The sequence below is a fragment of the Zingiber officinale genome, chromosome 2B (assembly GCF_018446385.1).
Source record: "Zingiber officinale cultivar Zhangliang chromosome 2B, Zo_v1.1, whole genome shotgun sequence".
Classification (NCBI taxonomy): Eukaryota; Viridiplantae; Streptophyta; class Magnoliopsida; order Zingiberales; family Zingiberaceae; genus Zingiber; species Zingiber officinale.
In genome coordinates this window covers 82,785,764-82,805,284 of record NC_055989.1, presented here as the reverse complement: position 1 = coordinate 82,805,284, position 19,521 = coordinate 82,785,764, and the positions used below count along the sequence as shown (strand labels likewise).

The 19,521-nt window shown below is 37.2% G+C and overlaps 1 protein-coding gene across 5 annotated transcripts; it reads left to right on the top strand.

Moving 5' to 3' along the window:
- Positions 1-8,892: 8,892 nt before the first annotated feature.
- LOC122046062 (ubiquitin receptor RAD23d-like) lies at positions 8,893-15,016 on the top strand. Of its 5 annotated transcripts, none has more exons than XM_042606564.1 (13): positions 8,893-9,074; positions 10,012-10,173; positions 10,634-10,687; positions 11,299-11,360; positions 11,439-11,609; positions 11,707-11,730; positions 12,348-12,528; positions 13,370-13,522; positions 13,605-13,670; positions 13,756-13,803; positions 13,874-13,983; positions 14,078-14,156; positions 14,587-15,016. In XM_042606564.1, exons 1-13 carry the CDS (start codon positions 9,009-9,011, stop codon positions 14,701-14,703), a joined length of 1,293 nt encoding a protein of 430 aa, XP_042462498.1. In that variant the 5' UTR covers positions 8,893-9,008; the 3' UTR covers positions 14,704-15,016. The 5 variants fall into 5 exon arrangements, with proteins under 5 accessions (XP_042462498.1, XP_042462497.1, XP_042462500.1 ...); XM_042606563.1 differs by having other exon boundaries at positions 8,894-9,074; positions 14,075-14,156; XM_042606565.1 differs by having other exon boundaries at positions 8,895-9,074; positions 11,442-11,609; positions 14,075-14,156.
- The last annotated feature ends 4,505 nt before the right edge of the window (positions 15,017-19,521 follow it).

Below are 19,521 nucleotides of genomic sequence, written 5' to 3'. Positions count from 1 at the left end.
ACTCCAAGGCAATCTAGGATAGTCTCTAGTCATCCACAAGACCAGATTGTGGGAGACATCCAACAAGGGGTTAGGACTAGATCATTCTTCAGAAATGAGTCGAATGAGATTGCTTTGATCTCAGAAATCGAACCTAAACTAGTTGATGAGGCATTGCATGATCCTGATTGGGTCATAGCTATGCAAGATGAGTTAGGTCAATTTGAAAGAAGCCAAGTGTGGGACTTGGTTCCTAGACCTAAGAAGACCACCATTATTGGAACTAAATGGGTCTTCAAAAATAAGTTAAACCAAAAGGGAGAGGTAGTAAGAAACAAGGCAAGACTAGTAGCCAAGGGCTATAGTCAAGTTGAAGGCCTCGATTATGATGAGACCTATGCTCCTGTGGCACGATTGGAGTCCATTCGTTCAATGCTAGCTTTTGCTGCACATAGAGGTTTCAAGCTCTATCAAATGGACGTTAAATCGGCCTTCTTAAATGGTTTCATTAAAGAAGAAGTCTACGTTGAACAACCACCGGGGTTTGTGAATACCGAAGCTCCAAACCACGTGTTCAAGCTCAAGAAAGCTCTTTATGGGCTAAAACAAGCACCTCGAGCTTGGTACGAAAGGTTGTCAACTTATCTATTAGAAAAGGGTTTTGTAAGGGGTCAAATAGACCCAACACTATTTCTTCGTCGAGATGGTGAAAATATTTTTGTAGCCTAAGTATATGTCGATGACATAATTTGTGGCTCAAATAACAAGAGCTATTTAAATGAATTTATCACTCACATGGAAAGTGAGTTTGAAATGAGTCTTGTGGGAGAATTGACATTCTTCCTTGGACTAGAAATCAAACAAACTAGAGATGGCATTTATGTCCATCAAGCAAAATACACTCAAGAGATGCTTAAGAAATTCAAAATGAGTGATTCTAAGGAAGTATCCACTCCTATGGCGACGAGCACTCGTCTTGACAATGATGAGAGTGGAAAATCAGTTGATCTAACGCAATATAGAAGCATGATCGGTAGTCTTCTATATCTCACAGCTAGTCGAGACATACTCTTTCTGTGGGCATGTGCGCTAGGTATCAAGTCTGTGCAAGGAATCTCACTTAATTGCAGTTAAGAATTCGAGATACCTTAAAGGCACAATTAGAGTAGGTCTTTGGTACCCTCGCATGAATCATTTGACTTGATAGGTTATACCGACTCGATTATGCTTGCAAATTGGATCGGAAAAGTACGAGTGGGGGTTGCCAATTTTTAGGTTCATGTTTAGTTAGTTGGTCAAGTCGGAAGCAACAGTGTGTTGCTCTCTCCACGACCGAGGCCGAATATATTGCCATGGGAGAGAGTGTATCACAATTGTTGTGGATGATACACATCCTAGAGGATTATGGACTTTCTTATAAGGGTGTACAAGTGCTATGTGACAACATTAGCATGATCAACCTAACTAAAAATCCAGTCCATCATTCAAGGACCAAGCACATTGAAGTGCGTCATCACTTCATTAGAGATCACGTAGCTAGGGGTGACATTGTGCTCACATATGTGGAGTCAAAGTCAAACCTAGCCGACATTTTCACCAAACCCCTTCCGGAAAATGAATTTAGTCATTTAAGGAGGGAGTTGGGGATGTGTTTGGCTCCTTAGGTCATTAGAACTTCACCATGATCAATAAGGACTATTAAAATGACAAGAGTAATTGGGACAATATTTTGGGCAACTTGGGAACATCTCACACAAACTATAAGGTTTAACAAAATATTTTTGTTTGCTAGAAATGGGGTGAGATGCTAGGAACAACCAAATTATTCAAAATGTATCATGCATCCCTTGAATAATTAGGTTGAAGAGACATTAATTGAGTATGGGGAAGACCATTACATAATTCATGTGTATTTGGTTCCTAGATCTTACTCATATATTCCAACCAAGGAAACTTGGTTGGACTTTTCTCTATAAATCATGTAATCTTGATAGTTGGAATGTTTGATACCTTTGATCGATACTTTTCGTGATTTTGATTGAAACTAGGATAAGTCATTGAAATAATGATAGAAATTTGGACATATTTTGCCAAATCTGGGACTGAACATAGCAAGGTTGAAGACTTCAGTCTTTAACCTTGAGTTGTCTATTTTGACAAACTTGAAACTTGTCTGAAATCTCAGTGTTTGTGGTCGAATTTGAAAGTCTCAAGTTATAAAAAAATTCACACCATAAGAGCCCATCGTTAGGACATAGTTATGCTTGTAGAATCTCAGGGTTCTAGATATTGATTTTGAAAGTTTTACTGGAGAAACTTCTACGAACTATCAAACTGAAATCACTGAAAATTTCAGTATCAGACACTGATCGGGCTACAGCCCGATCAGGAGTAGATGGATCGGTCGACAGACCGATCCAAAAACTTTCCAATCTTTCTGTCTGTAATCTGATCGGTCCAGGGACCGATCAGGTTATTTTTGTGCACCTCACTGATCGGTCCAGGGACCGATCAGGATAATCTGATACGCATAAGGCTCTTCTGATCGGTCCATAGACCGATCAGTGGTTCCATTGGTTAAGGCTGTGACTTAGGGGCTTACTGTTCGATCTCTGATCGGTCTACGGACCGATCAGAAGTTCACTGGGCTACTGATCGCCACAGACCGGTCAGGAGGTTCCCTGATCGGTCTGGTGACCGATCAGGGGCGTCGGATACCTTCTGATCGGACAACCGTCCGATCATTTCTTCACTGTACACCCATCTTAACCCTTAAAACCTCCCGATCCCCTCTTTCCCTCATTCACGCGAACCCTAGCCGACTCTTCCCACCAGCCCACCCTTTCTCTTCTCCTTGCACGCCGAAGCTCCAGCCCTCGGAAGCCCTAGCCGAGAGTTCCATGGCTCCAAGGTAACTCCTACCTCTATAGAACTTGGCATTGTGTTTTCATTTCTCATCTTCTTCTGTTGTTGTGTTTGTCTCGGTTCTTATTTGTTGGTGGCTCCGGTGCTCACTCATTGCCCCATTTTACCACATTGTATCCCCTTAGGAAGAAACCCACTGATGGTGAGGGAACCTCTAAGGAATCAACCAAGAAATCCAAATCCAAAACTTCTCCTGCTCCCTCTCGACCCCAACCAGCTAGTTCCAGTAGATTCCCAAACCGCCAGTCTGAGCAAGCTTTTCAACAAAGGACTTTCAAATTACTTCCTTGTAGGTCCGTGGATAGAAAATTCATGGACGAATTTTGCCCACAAGTGTCCGAAATCATAGCATACTACAAACTCGATTCACTAGTCTACTTGGAACGAGATATCAACTATGACCTGGTCTCTGAGTTCTATAATAACCTTCATGAGACTAGTGATCAAGGTTTTAAAACAAGAGTTGCTAAGCGGACTCTTGATTTCAGTATCTCATCTTTCTTTGAGTATCTCGATTGTCGGAGGTGTTCCGGTGAGGTTTTTTCGATATTTCCTGACTTACCAGAACAATTACTTCCACCGTTTGATATCTCACCTGACGACATATATGAGTACTTCTTCAGACAGCCTAGACAAGGGCTAGATGAGCTAGATGTTGACTTCCCTACTTTTGCAGCCTTGAGATTATCTCCTCAAGATTACATTCTTTTTAAAATTGTCACGAACTGCCTTCTACCTATCACATCTAAACCCTTATCTGAGATCCGATCATATCATTGTCTTATGCTCTATGGTTTGCATCGGCGTCTCGATTTTGATATCATGTCGAGCATCTACTCCTCAATCATATCCTATTCTCAGCCTAGCGGCTTCACTATTTATATGCCTTATGGGCATATAATTACTGATTGGCTTGAGACTCTTCAGGTTGATGTCTCTAAGGGTAGAATAATCAAAATGGTCAGGCAGGATTGCCGACTTGGGAAACGGGCATTTTCCAAGTCTGGAATCATAGGGCGAAATGGGGATGTTCAGTGGAAGGATGGGAGAGCTTTAGGTGAGTTACCACGGGGACCTCCACGACAGGTTGCAGCTGCTCCTCCTGCTGACATTGGCGAGGCGGATCCTGATCTGCGCTGGCAGATCGCCGAGCTGGAGAGTCGCTTTGATCGACATGAGGAGATGGTGGCTGCTGAGTTCGATGGACTACGTATTCGGATAGACCAGCGCTACGATGACCTGCGCGGGCATATTGACCAGCGCTTCGATGATATGCGTAGTCATCAGGTGGTGACACAGCAGTTGCTACTCGGATGGATGGCACGCTACCCGCCTCCGCAGTCTTACCCAGGCTATCCATCCTCCAGCGTGCTGCCTCAGGATTTCACCCTTCCTGCCGATGATGATGATGCTCCTCATGTTGAGGACGTTGATTGATATAGTCTGTGTGTCACCTTGTCTGTATGTATTTTGGATGTTATTTGTTAGTCTGATCTGGATGTTTGCACTTCTGATGCTACTCATATATTTATGCTACTCGGTTTTATATTTGCTTGCTCCTTGTTATGCTTCATTTTCTATTTTTTTTAATATGCTGTTCCTATGCCATGATTTGATTGTATCTTTTGTCTTTCTTACTGTCATATTGAGACCTTAGAGGGAACTCTAGGTCGGTTAAGAGAAGGCAGTATGGATTAAGGGGGAGCCTTTTGAGTTTTTGTCACCTCATTTGCACCTTTTCGGTGTTTGACAAAGGGGGAGAGGATACCTAAGTTTAGAAATGTATGAAAGCTTGATTTTAGGGGAGAGGATAACGGGAAGGATCTTGATTCCCGTCATTGACTTGGTGGTGTATCCGTCTTAGGGGGAGGATCCCGATTTCCCTAAAATTATGGGTAAATGAGCATTTCTGATCTAAACTTAAATCGTGTTGTCAAACAACAAAAAGGGGGAGATTGTTGATACAGTCTGACCTGGATGTTGTTTTGCTGTTGACACTGATTTAAGTTTGTATCAGATATTTAACTCAGATTAATTACTAATCTAGGTTGACTAGGTTGACCTGATTGAGAAAGTCCTAACTGGGATGTTAGGCAGTTGGAAAGTCCTGGTGAGTGAAGCCAGGCAGATTGGAAATCCTGGTGAGTGAAGCCAGGTGAAAACCCTAGTGAGTGAAGCTAGGTGCAAGTCCTGGTGAGTGAAGCCAGGCAAGGGAAAATCCAGATGGATCAAGGGTGATCGGACATCTGGTGTTGAAAAGTCTGAGAAGGAAGCTTGGCATGCGAAGTCAGAGAGGGCTCGAGCTGGCTCTCTAGGACGGATGAAGTCGGAGAGAGCTAGGGAGCTCGTTTCCGGACTAGGTCGAGAGGGCTCGGCCGATCGAAACAGAAGTCGGATCGGCGGCACCGATCCGGAAACTTGACACCGGATCGGCCGGCATCGATCCAAAGGAAATTTTATACCGATCGGTGCCGACCGATCGAATTGATCGCAGCTACCGAACGCTTACTTATCGGTCCGCGCACCGATCAGAAATCGATCGAGCCTCATCAGTGATAGTTACCGATCGGCGGGAGACCGATCGTAGTCGTAAACGTTCGAAGAACGCTATCCGATCGGTCCGGGACCGATCAGATTAATTCTGATCGGTCGGCAGACCGATCGAGCCGTGTACAGGCTCTGATCGGTCCGGGACCGATCAGTTATATTCTGATCGGTCCACGGACCGATCGAGATGATCCAGCATGAATCGGTCCGCACCGATCCACGATGGCTTGTTTTGCATGCGCTTTCTCTTATTGTTTCTGATTCGCAATTGCTTTTACCTATTTCGTTTCTAACCATCTGCTGTAAGCTTTCTCGAAGTTACAGGTTACAGATCACTTGATGTTGGGTGAATTCAAATTAAGGATCATTAGTAGAAGGCGACGAAAAAGCTTTTGCTGTGTCTCGCTGCGGACAAACCAGTTTTGGTAGCAACGTCTCGTTTGCGATCTGCTGGCAGCCGTTTGGTCGAAATCAGCTTGACTTGTGCTGATAGGTTCAAGCTCAGAGGTACCAGTGGAAACGAGGATGCCATTGGTGGGAGCTGAGACAATCAGACAAGGAAGAAGCGTGATTGGCGACGTCGTGGACGGTTGCAGGGATTTGCAGGGATTTGCTGCAGGTTTGGCAGAGATCCGTTACAGAGCAGAGAGGCATATGAAGGTGGAGAGGAGAGGCTCTCGTGATAATGCTTTTTGTGCTCTTGCTGTGAAAAACACTGTGAAAAAAAAACTCTCTGGAAGATTGAAGCAGTGTGCTTGTTCTTCGCTGATTGTGGCTATGAGCTTCCTTTGATCATTTCACTTGAGCCACTACTGTAAGTCTTGTGCTTAATTTCTTACTGCTGTTAAAGACTTTGTGGAGAGGTTACTCCACCGAGAAGGAGAATCCTTTAGCCGGATAGCTTCCGGGGTGTGATCTACCGAAAGATCAAGAGGATTCGTCCACCTTACGGACACGCCGAGGAGTAGGGGCAAGTTATCCCCGAACCTCGTAAATCTCTGAGTTAGTGTGCTGTGCTTTCTTGTTTTAGTTTTCTAATTCCGCTGTGCTAACAAAGTTCTTGAAGAAATTTGTGTTTAGTGTTTTTCAAAGAGGCTATTCACCCCCCTCTAGCCATCTAAGGTCCCAACAGAGATGACTTAGATGAAATATTACAAAATATTCCACCAAATGAAATATTTTAATAAGACATAATCTAAATGAGAATGTTAGAGTGAAAAATGAGGAATATGAAAGGGTACATGAGTTATGAATTTAAATGAGAAATGAAAAGGGGAAAACTATATTAGATTTTGTAATAACATAAAGCTTTATATTAACTAATATATTTTTTAAGAAAAGAGAAAAACACTTAGTCACGTTCAAAAGTGAGAATAATAAATCACAAATTAACTTTCTTAGGATTAGAAAGAAGGATTGAAAGATTTATAAATATTGGAAGGTCATCTCCGGAAAAAGGTTAACTATCCAACGTAGGTTAACAGTGTTGGATATATGTCTTAAGTATAATATTAATAGAAAGAAAATATATACGACTCCTAAAATTAAGTGATGGAAGTTAAAAGATGAGAAGCAAAATATATTTAAGGAGAAGATAAAGTACAAGTATTAGGTGAAATATATGGCGACTCTAATACAACATGAGATAAGATAATAACAAAGTTGAAAATAGTAGTTAAGAGTGTATTCAGTAAGTCAAAGGGACATACGCCACTAAATAAGAATCTTGGTGGTGGAATGAGAAAATACAAAAGAAAGTAAAGGAAAAACGAACCGCTTATAAGCAGCCAAGATCCTCTGGACCGTAATTTGCGGTCCAGAAGATGGACCACACAAGTTGATTGGTTGATGGTGATGGATCCCACCTATTTAATTGGTGGGATCCATCCCCATCAACCAATGGATGTAATGGTCCATCCTCTGGACCGCAAATTACGGTCCAGAGGATCTGTGCTCGCTTATAAGGAAGTATATATTTGTAAGAATGAGAAAATTTTAAAAAATATATACAATAATCAAGAAAGAATATAAGAAAGTAGTGAATGAAGCAAAAATAAAATTTTTTAACGATTTATAAAAAAGTTAGATACAAAAGAAAGGAAAAGAGATATCTATAGAATAGATAAAGTGAGAGAAAGGAAGACAAGATATTTTATCAAAATAAAATATATTAAAGATGAATGTAATAGGATACTAGTAAACGATGGAGAAATAAAAGAATAGTGGAAGAGTTATTTTTATCAACTTTTTAAATGAATGTTTAGATGACTAACTTATGTTAGATAATTTAAGTAGGTTAAATAAGTATAAAAGTTTAAATTTTTATTGTAGAATTCAAACTTCAAAAGTAGAACAATCTTTAATGGGATGCATAATGAAAATGTTGTTGGACCAGATGATATTTTGATAGATGTATGGAAGTCCTTAGGAAAATAAGGTATTGAATAACTTATAAAATTATTTAACATGATATTAAAAGTGAAAAAATGTCTGATGAATGGAGTGTAAGTATTCTAATTCCTTTATATAAGAATAAGGGAAACATACAAAATTTTACAAACTATAGAGGTATTAAACTAATGAATCATATTATGAAATTTTGGGAAAAAGTAATAGAAAATAAATTAAAGAAGGAGACCATGATGATAGAAAATTAATTTGGATTCATGCTTGGAAGGTCAACAATAGAAATTATATATTTTTTTAGACAACTAATTGAAAAGTATCTAGAATAAAAACAAGCTCGACACATAATATTCATTGACTTAAAAAAAACGCTTATGATAAAATTTCAAGAGAAATTATATAGAGAATTCTAGAAAAAAGAGGTATTGGCGTAACATATATTAAACTATGTACGAGGATGTAATGACTAGAGTAAAGACTTCGGACGGAGTAACTGAAGCATTTCCAATAAATATAGGGTTACATTAATGATAAACTCTAAGTCCCTATCTTTTTACATTAATTATGGATGAGCTCACTAAACATTTAAGACACAATATCATGATACGTGTTGTTTGTAGATGATATTATTTTAGTAGATGAATACGTAAAAGAGTAAATGCTAAATTAGAATCTTGGTGGGAAATATTAAAAGGAAAATATTTTAGGTTTAGTAGAATAAAGACGAATTTAAGTTTAGTATTATTAGACGTAATAAGATAAGTATTAAAATACAAGATGATAAATTATCTAGAATTGAGAGTTTTAAATATTTAAAATTATTTTTATAAAATAATGGAGAGATTGAAATGGAAAATAGAAAAATAGTCTACAGATATGTCTTATATGGTATAGAATAGAGAGGGTTGAAATGGAAGAAAATATCGATAAGAGATCATACAGATTTACAGGGGTGAAGTTAGGAATCAATAAGTTTTGAGGTGCAGATTGAAAATTTCTTTCTAATCGTCGGCTCTATCTATAAAAACGGCTCGGCTACCCATCTGGGCTGCTGTATGCCTTCTCCTTCGAAGCCGTCGCCGTGATCTTAACCCTTGTGAGAGAGGAAAGAGGAGAGCGAGAGGCGATCGAGAAATCTCAAGCAGGAAGACATGAAGATCTTCGTCAAGACTCTCAAGGGTACTAACTTCGAGATCGATGTGAAGCCCGAGGATACGGTAAACGATCTCTTCCCTTTCTTTATCCTTCCGAGTCGCCATCCCCGCCACTTCGGTGGGCGAATCGACCGAATTTTCTTTACGCGGTGTGTATTTCCGCTTTCGTCCAACTATCGGATGCCCTCTTGGCGTCTTCTGGATGTGCATGAGAAGTGGGATTTTTTGGGTCTAGGGATAGTTAAATATCTTATCATTGAAGGATTTAGTTTTTTTCTTGTTGTTTTTTCCTCCTTTCTTTAGATTATTGCAAAATTCTGCAACGGATCCAGTTTAGACACTTTTAGGGTTTTGAGCATTGCCGACTGATTTACTGGTTTATCAATTAGATTATTTATGCTTTTCTTTCAGCGGTATTACTAATACATACATATATTTATTTAATAAAGTTGATAACTTAGGTAAACTAGTTCTTTCTAGCGATGTATTTGAGGTAGAGACAGTATGCACTGACAGGCTGGCAGTAAGTATCATAACTGCTGTTTTGAGTCTCGTTATTAGACTTTATTTGGGTGAGAAGGCGATAGGGTGGAAGCGGTTTGGGCGTGTAGCCCTGGAAAATTATATTCGACTTGTTTGTTTGGGAATGGATATGGCAAATGTAGGAGCTTGAAAATTTGTGGTGTTAGAAATTGTTGATTCTACGTTAATAAGTTTAGTTTAACTCTTATCAAATCTGCTAATTGTTAAATCTGTTCTGGTTGTTAAATTTACAGCTTCTCAAAATCATAACAGTTATGTGGATGTGTTGTAAGTGGCCTTTTCAGCGATATAGATTGGTTATTCCGAAATTTAATTCATTAACTTTCAAGTCGGCATATAGTCATGATAGAATAATTATCCCTGTCATTTTTCTTCCTCTACTGCTTCAAATTTATTAATTTACGTAAAATAAACATTTCATGGAGTACTTCACTGTCCTCCTATGGTTGCCTCTCAGGTTGCTGAAGTAAAAAAATTTATTGAGACATCTCAAGGGAAAACTGTCTACCCAGCTGAGCAGCAAATGCTTATACATCAAGGGAAAATACTTAAAGACAATACTACTTTGGATGAGAATAAAGTTTCTGAGAATAGTTTTCTTGTGATTATGCTCAGCAAGGTAGAAAATGAAGCTTTTCTCATTCTGATATTAGTATTCTTATGGTTCTTGGGCACCTTTTAAATTTTTTAAGTATATTGAACATCAGGCCATAAAGTATCTTTGTTAGCTCGCCATTCAATTTTCTATAACTTGCAAATATAGGAAAGTTTACTGAATAAATTCATATTATCTCTTTCTTCCATTTGTTCTACATGGGCATCTATCATATGAGGGAAAATGGAAGCTGATAAAACCAGTCTTCTTTTTAGTTCTTAACCTCGATTTTCTTCTCTAGTAATTGTAATCAGTGGAAATGCATATGTTGATAATTATTTTTTATCCTTAAACGGACTCTTATTATTATTCCAAATTTTGAGATATTTGTTACTATTTTGATTTCTTAATTGGTTTTGTGATTAATTTGTTATCATATTGAGATAAATTTTAAGTTGAAGTTTGAATTTCCTGTCCTTCCCAGACCAAGGCTTCTTCTAGTGGAGCATCATCCACTACAAAAGCCCCAGCTAATCAGGTAATTTTGGTTCTATTTTTACACTTTTCACTCTTTTGGGCTTGATGGTTGCTGAAGCTCATCATCTTTGACAACACACAAACAGATATATCTTTGTCTTGTTATTTTGGAAAAAATTATGCATATATGGCCATATTTTAATTTGTAATTTTAAATGTTAACATGCAATGTTTAACTTCTTTCACTCATTTTCTCTGTATTTACTAATTAGGACATATCTTACACTACTCTAGCAACAGATTTACACACACACATATATCTTTGTTTTGTTATTTTGGAAAAATGATGCATATATCATATTTTAATTTGTAATTTTAAATGTTGACATGCAATGTTTAACTTCTTTCACTCATTTTCTCTATATTTACTAATTATGACATATCTTACACTACTCTAGTAACAGATTTATTTGAAAATTTTAATCAATCTGTTGGATTTTTCTGACTCATTTTTAGTCTTGCATGGTCTGTGCATCATGATAATCCTCTATGTTTGCTGAAAATAAATATGAAGTGCTACTGGAAACTGGTCGCACACTGTATAATTTTCTAATAAATGTGTATAAGACATGAAGACTATTTTTATGCTTCTTATTTCTATTTTCTCTGTAGACACCTGCTGTTCCAACGCCAGTTGTATCTCCATCTCAAACACCTGAAACCACATTGCCTATGTATGTAGTTCATGATCACATGTCTCTTTGACCAAGATAATTTTGTTTTCTAAAATCTTCTTGCTATGTATCATTAAGCAGGGTACCTGCAAGCTCACCAGTTCCAACTGCCACAACTACGCCTGCACCAGCAGCAGCACCAGTTCCAACTGCAACAACTACGCCTGCACCAGCAGCAGCATCAGTTCCAATTGCCACAACTACGCCTGCACCAGCAGCAGCACCAGTTACCACTCATCTCTCTCAAGGGTATACAGTATTTTGAATTCAATCACCAAGTGTTTTGTCAGTTTCTTTTTTGATGAATAATTAGTTATTTGAAAATTATTCCTCTTTAATTTTTCAGATTCATGGTTGCTTCATATCAATGGTATAAATATCCACCTATTATCTGATCTCATACAGAAATAGCCTACCAATTTGTATTTTATAGTATCACAAAAAGAAATACACTGCATGTTCTACTGTATAGATGTATTTATACTATTGAGACTTTCTGTCAGATTGCTAATGTTTTGACATGATGGTGAAAAGATAAAAGTCATGTTGCCTTGTTTCAATTCCGGGAAAACATTCATTATAGGTTCAGCTACTGCATAGTTTCATTGTATACTTGTTATTACACTAGGTTCTTTGTTCTTTTCAATGTATAAGTAAATATTGATTTGTGTCCCAATTGTAGTTTGAGTGATGTGGTGCCTTTCTGTTTCTCTTTCATGAAATTTGGCTAATGGTTATGATAATTGAAATACCGTGGAGATGATGTGTCTCTTTGTATCACCCTTAACTACATCCAGGACTAGTCATTTTTTGATCATTTGGGTCAGATCCATGGGTCTTGTCTTTGACTGACCTCTGTAAAACCTTGAGTTATTTTCTTTTCTTTATTTACTGATCTTATTTTAGTTTTCGATTGAGTTGTATTCATGTTGCATTTGCATATTTTTGTGTGATTGTGATTTTCTTCACATTTTCTTGTACCTGAAGCAACAGTGAAGCAGATGCGTATGATCAAGCTGCGTCTAATCTTGTTGCTGGCAGTACTCTGGAGCAAACAATCCAACAAATTATTGACATGGGTGGAGGAACATGGGACAGGGACACTGTTGTTCGTGCCTTGCGTGCTGCATATAACAATCCTGAAAGGGCTGTTGAATATTTATATTCTGTAAGCCCCATTACCAACCCTTCTGTCTTTAATATTGGGAATGTTTAGGATACATTTTTTCCTTTGCTTATTCTCTGTGAGTGCTCCCTCTTGTTTCTCCTTGCACACTAAATGCTTTAGTCAGGTGCCTTCTTGTCCTTAGCTTAATCATAATTTCAGTAGTTCACATTCTGGTGTAAGTTTCAAATTAAGGGTTTAATTCTTTTGCAACCGAATAGTCCAATGCAATATTCATCCAATAGTGTGTAGCCACATTTAACATTCTGAAGAGAATGCAGAGAGAATGACAAAGGAAAAACATAAAGAACTCAATTTCCTCCGATGATCTTTCTTCTCAAGATATGACCTAGTAGTGGAAACCATTACCTCCTAGTTTAATGGGCGTGAATTGATAGGAAGTTTATATTATTAACTCCTTATGTGCAAATTGGTATGACCTTTTTTGTCAAATTATTACTCCATATGGCAATTAATTCATGTCTTGGTTGATGAATAAACTAAAATTTTCATGTTTGTTTTTTCTTGCATAGTGCACTATGTGGCTAGTCCATTGTAAGTAAATTTGACGTATAATGATTTTTGTAATAAATTTTGACTTAACATCGTTTAATGGCTCAGTACCCTTTTGAGCATACCATATGAACTTTTGAATTTTTTGAAAGTTTCATAGTATGGCTAACCTTTCTTTCCTTTTTCTTTAGTTCTCTACCAAATATGTAGGGTTTTAAATGATTCACTTATTGTGATCATTGAGGTGCAGTAATTGAGTTTTCTATATACGATCATTGAAAGCAAATTGAATGCCTTGGAAATCTTTCTATTGTAATTTTCTCTATATCAGGGCATTCCTGAACAAATTGAACCTGCACCTGCTGCTCGATCACCTGAAAGTGGGCAAGCAACCAATCCACCACCTGTCCAGGCTCCACAACCAGTTGAACCTCCAGTCCCTTCAGGCCTTCCTAATGCTAATCCCCTGGATCTCTTTCCTCAGGTTGCTGTTGTACATGTGACTTAAGTGTTTACAATCTTTAAATTATTAAAACTGACTCACTCATTTATGTTTTCTATAACAGGGTCTCCCTAATCTTGGTTCCAATGTTGCTGGGGGCAACCTTGATTTTTTACGTAATAGCCCACAGGTATTTCTAGTTCTGTATAATAAAAAATGACATACAGAATGCTTTTAGTGAATATTAAGCTGTATTTTCATCATCTTTGATGCAGTTTCGTGCCTTACAAGCTTTAGTGCAGGCCAACCCTCAAATCCTACAGGTGTTTTGTCATACTTTTCTATGCTATTATTGTATATAAGGCCAAATGAATTTTTTTTTTCAATCAACAGCCTATGCTCCAAGAGCTAGGGAAACAAAACCCTCAGATTATGAGGCTCATTCAGGAACATCAAGGGGAATTTCTTCAATTGCTAAATGAGCCTGCTGAGGGAACTGAAGCGTAAGCTTTTTTGTGCTTTATATATATATATATATTTATTTTTGTATGCAGAAGGTTGGTTATTCTAATCTTTTTCCCGTCTATATTAAAGTAGTGGCATTTTAGATCAGTTGGCTGGTGGAATGCCTCAATCTTTAAGTGTGACTCCAGAGGAGCGTGAAGCCATTGAACGGGTAAGTTTTTATTACAATAAATTATTCACACTGATGGAAAACGATACCAAATAGTTAAAAACAGTCTTTTCTCGTTCTTCATTGTTACACCACGAAACAACTTATAGGTACTAAGTTCCTTTGATAAATGACTTGTTTTTCATATCAGATTAGTCTTTGATGGTAGTCATGTATTAAACATCATAAAAGTTGTAATAGAAGACACTTGTTTTGCATATAATCTTACTGGTTGGGACAACAGCATTTTTAAGAACTAATTGTGTGGTTTACTCGAAGATACTTTTCCTTAGTTCCCCTATTAATAGTCTTTATTCAACAACAAATCCAACATGTTGTAATGCATTTTCTGAATTGGTATGACAGCATTTTTAAGAACTAATTGGGAATGTATTGTTTTCTTATAGTATTGATCTCATGAATTTTCTGGCAGCTTGAAGCCATGGGCTTCAACCGGGCACTCGTCCTGCAGGTCTTCTTTGCATGCAACAAAAATGAGGAACTCGCAGCTAACTACCTCTTAGATCATATGCACGAGTTCGATGACTGACGACAAAGCTCCAATTTAGTCTGGATGTCTTTCAAATTGATCGTCATTTGCAGTGACATGAAACTTAAGTGAACGAGAGCCCCGTATGGTATCCATACTTGCTTTGATGGTTGTGGAATGCTCTATAAACTATTTGTTTCTCTGTAGTTTCTGGGGAGTAATTGTCTATAAGAATTGTGTTACTTTGGTCAGGTTGGTAAGTTGTACTTCTGGGTAACAATTACTTTTTCTTTTCAGTCGTGTGTGTTCATCTCACCCTCACCGTTGAAGTTTGTGATTGATATCCTCAAAATCCAATTCTTTCTCCTGCGCACATGATGTTTGATATCTGCTTTTATTCGACTCTTTATTTCATGTCTACTGTAGTATAACTTGACTCGTAGCCACATTTATAAATTAGGTCATTTTGTGGCGTGGTTGAATTATTTCTTTGGTGTGCTTCGCTCTACAAAATATCTGTCTCAACCAGTGATGGCTATGGGCGTCTATAGTCTCTGTTTAGTTCAGGTAGTAATAATAATAATTCTCAAAGATGTAGGTGTTGCCATAACTCAAAGATGCAAGGCCGGCATAACAAGCAGTTCAGACGTGTGTGTATAATATAACGGTGAGCGATGCACTTATGTGGCGTTGCTGGTATGATCTTTTTATATTATTAATTTTTTTTTCTCTCTTCTCTTCTAATTTCTATTCTAAACCTATGCTTCAGTTTCTAATCTCTCAATTTTTTAAATTTAAATTTTCCTCACTCTCACTCCTTCCTTCATTGCTTTTTTCTGTCACTCTTGACTCGTATAGCAAGAAATTCCTTCATTGCTTTTTTCTGTCACTCTTACTCATATAGCAAGAACAGCAAAGGAGAGAGATAAGTGCAACACATTGTTTATCATTCCTCTCCATTTTCAATTTTTAATCTCTGGATTTTTCTAAATCTAGTTCTTGCTCCTTCCTTTGCCACCATCTTCGGTTTCCTTTGCCACCAAGCAATGCAGAGGCAATCCAAGAATAACTTACAGTCACATGTTTATTTTTAACTGGTTGGAAGCACCCCAAATTGCTGCGGCAAATAAAATCGACGCTACACGTTGCTTAGCACCCCTCCCTATTCTTGATCGTGAGTCTTTTCACTCAACTATTTATTTTTCAATGTTGTACAATATTATTTATTAAGATTTATGCTATAACGTACAAGGCCTAGTTGCTACAATGTGTAGCAGCTACTTGGACAGTTAGTACTACGTGTAACAGTAACTTAGATAGTTAGCTACTTGTCCCCAGGGCGTAGCACAGCTGGGGGCGCATGGTTTCGTGGCCGAAAGGTCCAGGGTTCGATCCTCGGGGTGTCATTGTCTGGGGTTAGCGTCCCGGCTATGCGCTTTCAGCTGTGTACCTGCATTTACCTCCCTCCATATCCGTGGGACCGGCTCTAGGGGGGCCGCTGATGTGGCGGTTCCACATTTTTTTTTAGATAGTTAGCTACTTAGCTAGACGTTGTAGCAGCTACTTGGACAGTTAGCTGTCACACCATACAAGCCCTAATTGCTACAATGCGTAGTAGCTACTTGAACAGTTGTTAGCTGTTACAATGTGCAGTAGCTATTTGAACAATTAGTTGTTACAACATATAGCAACTACTTGGATAGTTAACTACAACAACGATGAAGTATAGTCTTTTTTGATAAATTTTAAATTTTATAGTTATAAAATTCACAGGAAACTTGCCAAACATCATTTTTCACCTTTCATAACCAATAGTAAGCGTCTCATTTTAAATTGTAATTCCCTCTGATCATAATATTGTTGGTGTTGGATCGAGATGATTCGATAGAGGAGGGGGGGGGGGGGGGGGGAATATCGATTACGAAAAATTCGTTCGAAAAAAGTTAGACGCAGCGGAAGAATTAAACAATGCTAACACAGACCAATTTTACTTGGTTCGGAGTCTGTATCGACTCCTACTCTAAGGCCCGCACTCGTTGAGTGCTTTCGGTGGACAATCACTAGAAATTCGAAATTTATTACAAACTAAGTACAGAAATTGCTAATGAAAATAAAAGCAATACCGACAAAGGAATAACTTGAAAAGAAAACGTGCGTTGTTGGAGCTTTGTTAGCGTCGCAGGAGCGTAGAGCAGCAAAGCAAGCAGTAGAAGATCTTCTTGTCAGTTGTTTTGAGCTCCACCCCTGACCCTCCTTTTATATGAGGCTCGGGGCGCCTCAAATCCCTTCCGGGCGCCCTGGTGAGACGTGACAAGTCCAACCAGCGAGCTCCATGTGGCGACGCCGCGATAGGATGAAAATTGCCTCCCGAGCGCCTGGATCCCTTCCGGGCGCTCGGATCCCCTCCGGGCGCCCGGACCACCTTTCTCCAGGGACCATCTTTCCTGCAAGACAAGGTTAGTCCGAGGCAAATAGATAATGTATATCCTGCAAAACAAAGTGTTAGCACAGTTTATACGTTCAATATAAAAAGTATGACTTAGATTCCGTCTTTCCGAGACCGGAATCTAGTCACGATCTCGACTTAGATATCCGAAATGGATCTAAGCCGGATCGACGCCTAATGTTCCCTTCCCGGGAACGCGTCCTCACAGTCACTCCCTTCCAGTAACTTACCTTCACTCACCTGTCAGACGTCCGGTTAGCCCTTCGACCCGTCTGGACTTCTCGCCAACTATCCGGTCAGCCCGTCGACCTAGCTGGACTTCTCACCAAGCGTTCGGTCAACCCGTCGACCCGCTTGGACTTCTCGCCAGCTATCCGATCAGCCCTTCGACCTAACTGAATTTCTCGCCATGCGTCCGTTCAGCCCGTCGACCCGCCTGGACTTCGTGCCAGACATCCGGTCAGCCCGTCGACCTGTCTGGACTTCGCCTGCACACTCGGTCAGAGTGTTAGATCACGACAAACCTAACTTAACCTGATTTGTCATTCATCAAAACCTGAATTAGACCGTTAGTGCTAACCACACCAACAATCTCCCTTTTTTTGATGGAATGACAACCTAGTTAAGTTAGTGAAAAAGTATGCAAGTAAATAAACAAGCATGATTTTTAAGGTTTAAGTTAGTTTTTAAATTTGACATTTTGTTTCTCTAACTTAACCACCTATCCCTCCCCTTTTGACATTCATCAAACAAGGACATAAGTCAAAACACTCAAAAATACAGACAAAGTTAAAATGTAAGAAATGATGTCAAGTTAACTTGGGGGAGTTTTTAAATTTCACTATATAGTAACTTAACTTTTGTAACATAACTAAGTTTTTTTTTTTTTTTGAAAAAATGGCTAATTGTAGCAAACTAACTTAGTAATGAGTTAGGACATTTTGAGATAATTTTTGCAAAATTAATTTTCAAAATGAATTTGCAAATTTAGAAAGAATTTTTTCAATCAGAAATTTGAAAAGCTAATTTTCAAATATAAGTGTATAAGTTTCAAATTTTAAGATCAAGTTTTAAATTTTCAAAGTAAGTTTCAACCTTGAAACATTTTTCAAACATAAATTTTCAAAATCAAAATTTCAAGGCTAAGTTTTCAAAAATAGATTTATCAAGAAAATTTCCAAATAAGTTTTAATTTTGAAACATTTTTTCAAACATGAAAAAAATCAAAAATTTCAAAGCTGAGTTTTAAAAAATATTTACTTTTCAAAACTGATTAAAACTAAGTTTTAAAAAAAACTTTAGTTTATAAAATCTAATTGAAGATTTTAGTTTTATAAAAGCTAGTTTTAAAAATATTTGAAACATAAGATTTCAAAAACTAAGCTTGAAAACTTTTCTTTTCAAGACTTATTAAGTTTGTAAAAATTTTAAATTTGAAACCAAAAACCAATTTGAATATTGAAAAAAATATTAGAAAAGATATTATGTTTAATGTAGAGAAAATAATTTTAGTGTTAAGTGTTGATTTAATCCTCCCCCTAAACCTGACATTTAAAATAAAGTTTTTGAGAATATTTAATTAAGATTTTCAAAATAAATTTTTTTAAATAGATTGAGGTAGAATTTTCTAAAGAGATTTTAAGAAAAAAATAACACTTAAGGAGATTAAAAAAATAAACCTCCCCCTGAATTTGATACTTTTTTAATTTATTACTCTCCTTAATTTATTTCTCCCTATTAAGTTAACACTAAGGTTTGGATATCTTAATGTTCAAAGCCTTAACACCTTTTTATTTACATAAGTATCTCTATATACATGGTATAATTGTTTATATAAGTTAAATTAATCAATTATTCTAAAATTAATTAATTTTAAATTCATGCCCTTAAACTCTGGTTTAAGATTAAATAAGATAACTTGTTATTAATTCAATAAAAATTTATCATTATCAATAATTTATCGATTAAATTTTACATGATTCAATAATTTAATGCTTCTTAAAATAATCTAAATTTAGTATTAATTTATTGAGTTGATTTAAAAAAGTGCTAGTTAGCATTAATTCGACGTTAAATTTATTAAAGTTGTTAAACATAGTTAAGGTTCAATTTGAATCAAATAATGATAAGTTATGATTTAATTATATTTTGATTAACAATTAAATTAAGATTTATTGAGTTAAATTAAGGTTAAGCTTTAATTAATATAAGGTCACATCTAATTTAGATGATAGTTAATTTTTGAAGTCCGTACTTCCATTATTAAATTTAAGATCTTAAGTTAATCAAATTTTAATTATTCTTTAATAATGTCATTAGGGTTTAGATTTAGTTCAAATATTTTAATGTAATTTGAATTTAGGATTTAGGGTTTATTATTATATAATTTTATTTTATCTTTAAGTTTGCTTTTTGAATTACAATGACTTTTT

Bases quoted from the DNA above. Each gene is read 5' to 3' on its own strand.
- LOC122046062 (XM_042606563.1), top strand. From the start codon at position 9,009: ATGAAGATCTTCGTCAAGACTCTCAAGGGTACTAACTTCGAGATCGAT. The intron at 10,174-10,633 runs GTAGAAAATGAA...TGTCCTTCCCAG, and splicing joins TTGTGATTATGCTCAGCAAG to ACCAAGGCTTCTTCTAGTGG. The intron at 13,671-13,755 runs GTATTTCTAGTT...TCTTTGATGCAG, and splicing joins TTTTACGTAATAGCCCACAG to TTTCGTGCCTTACAAGCTTT.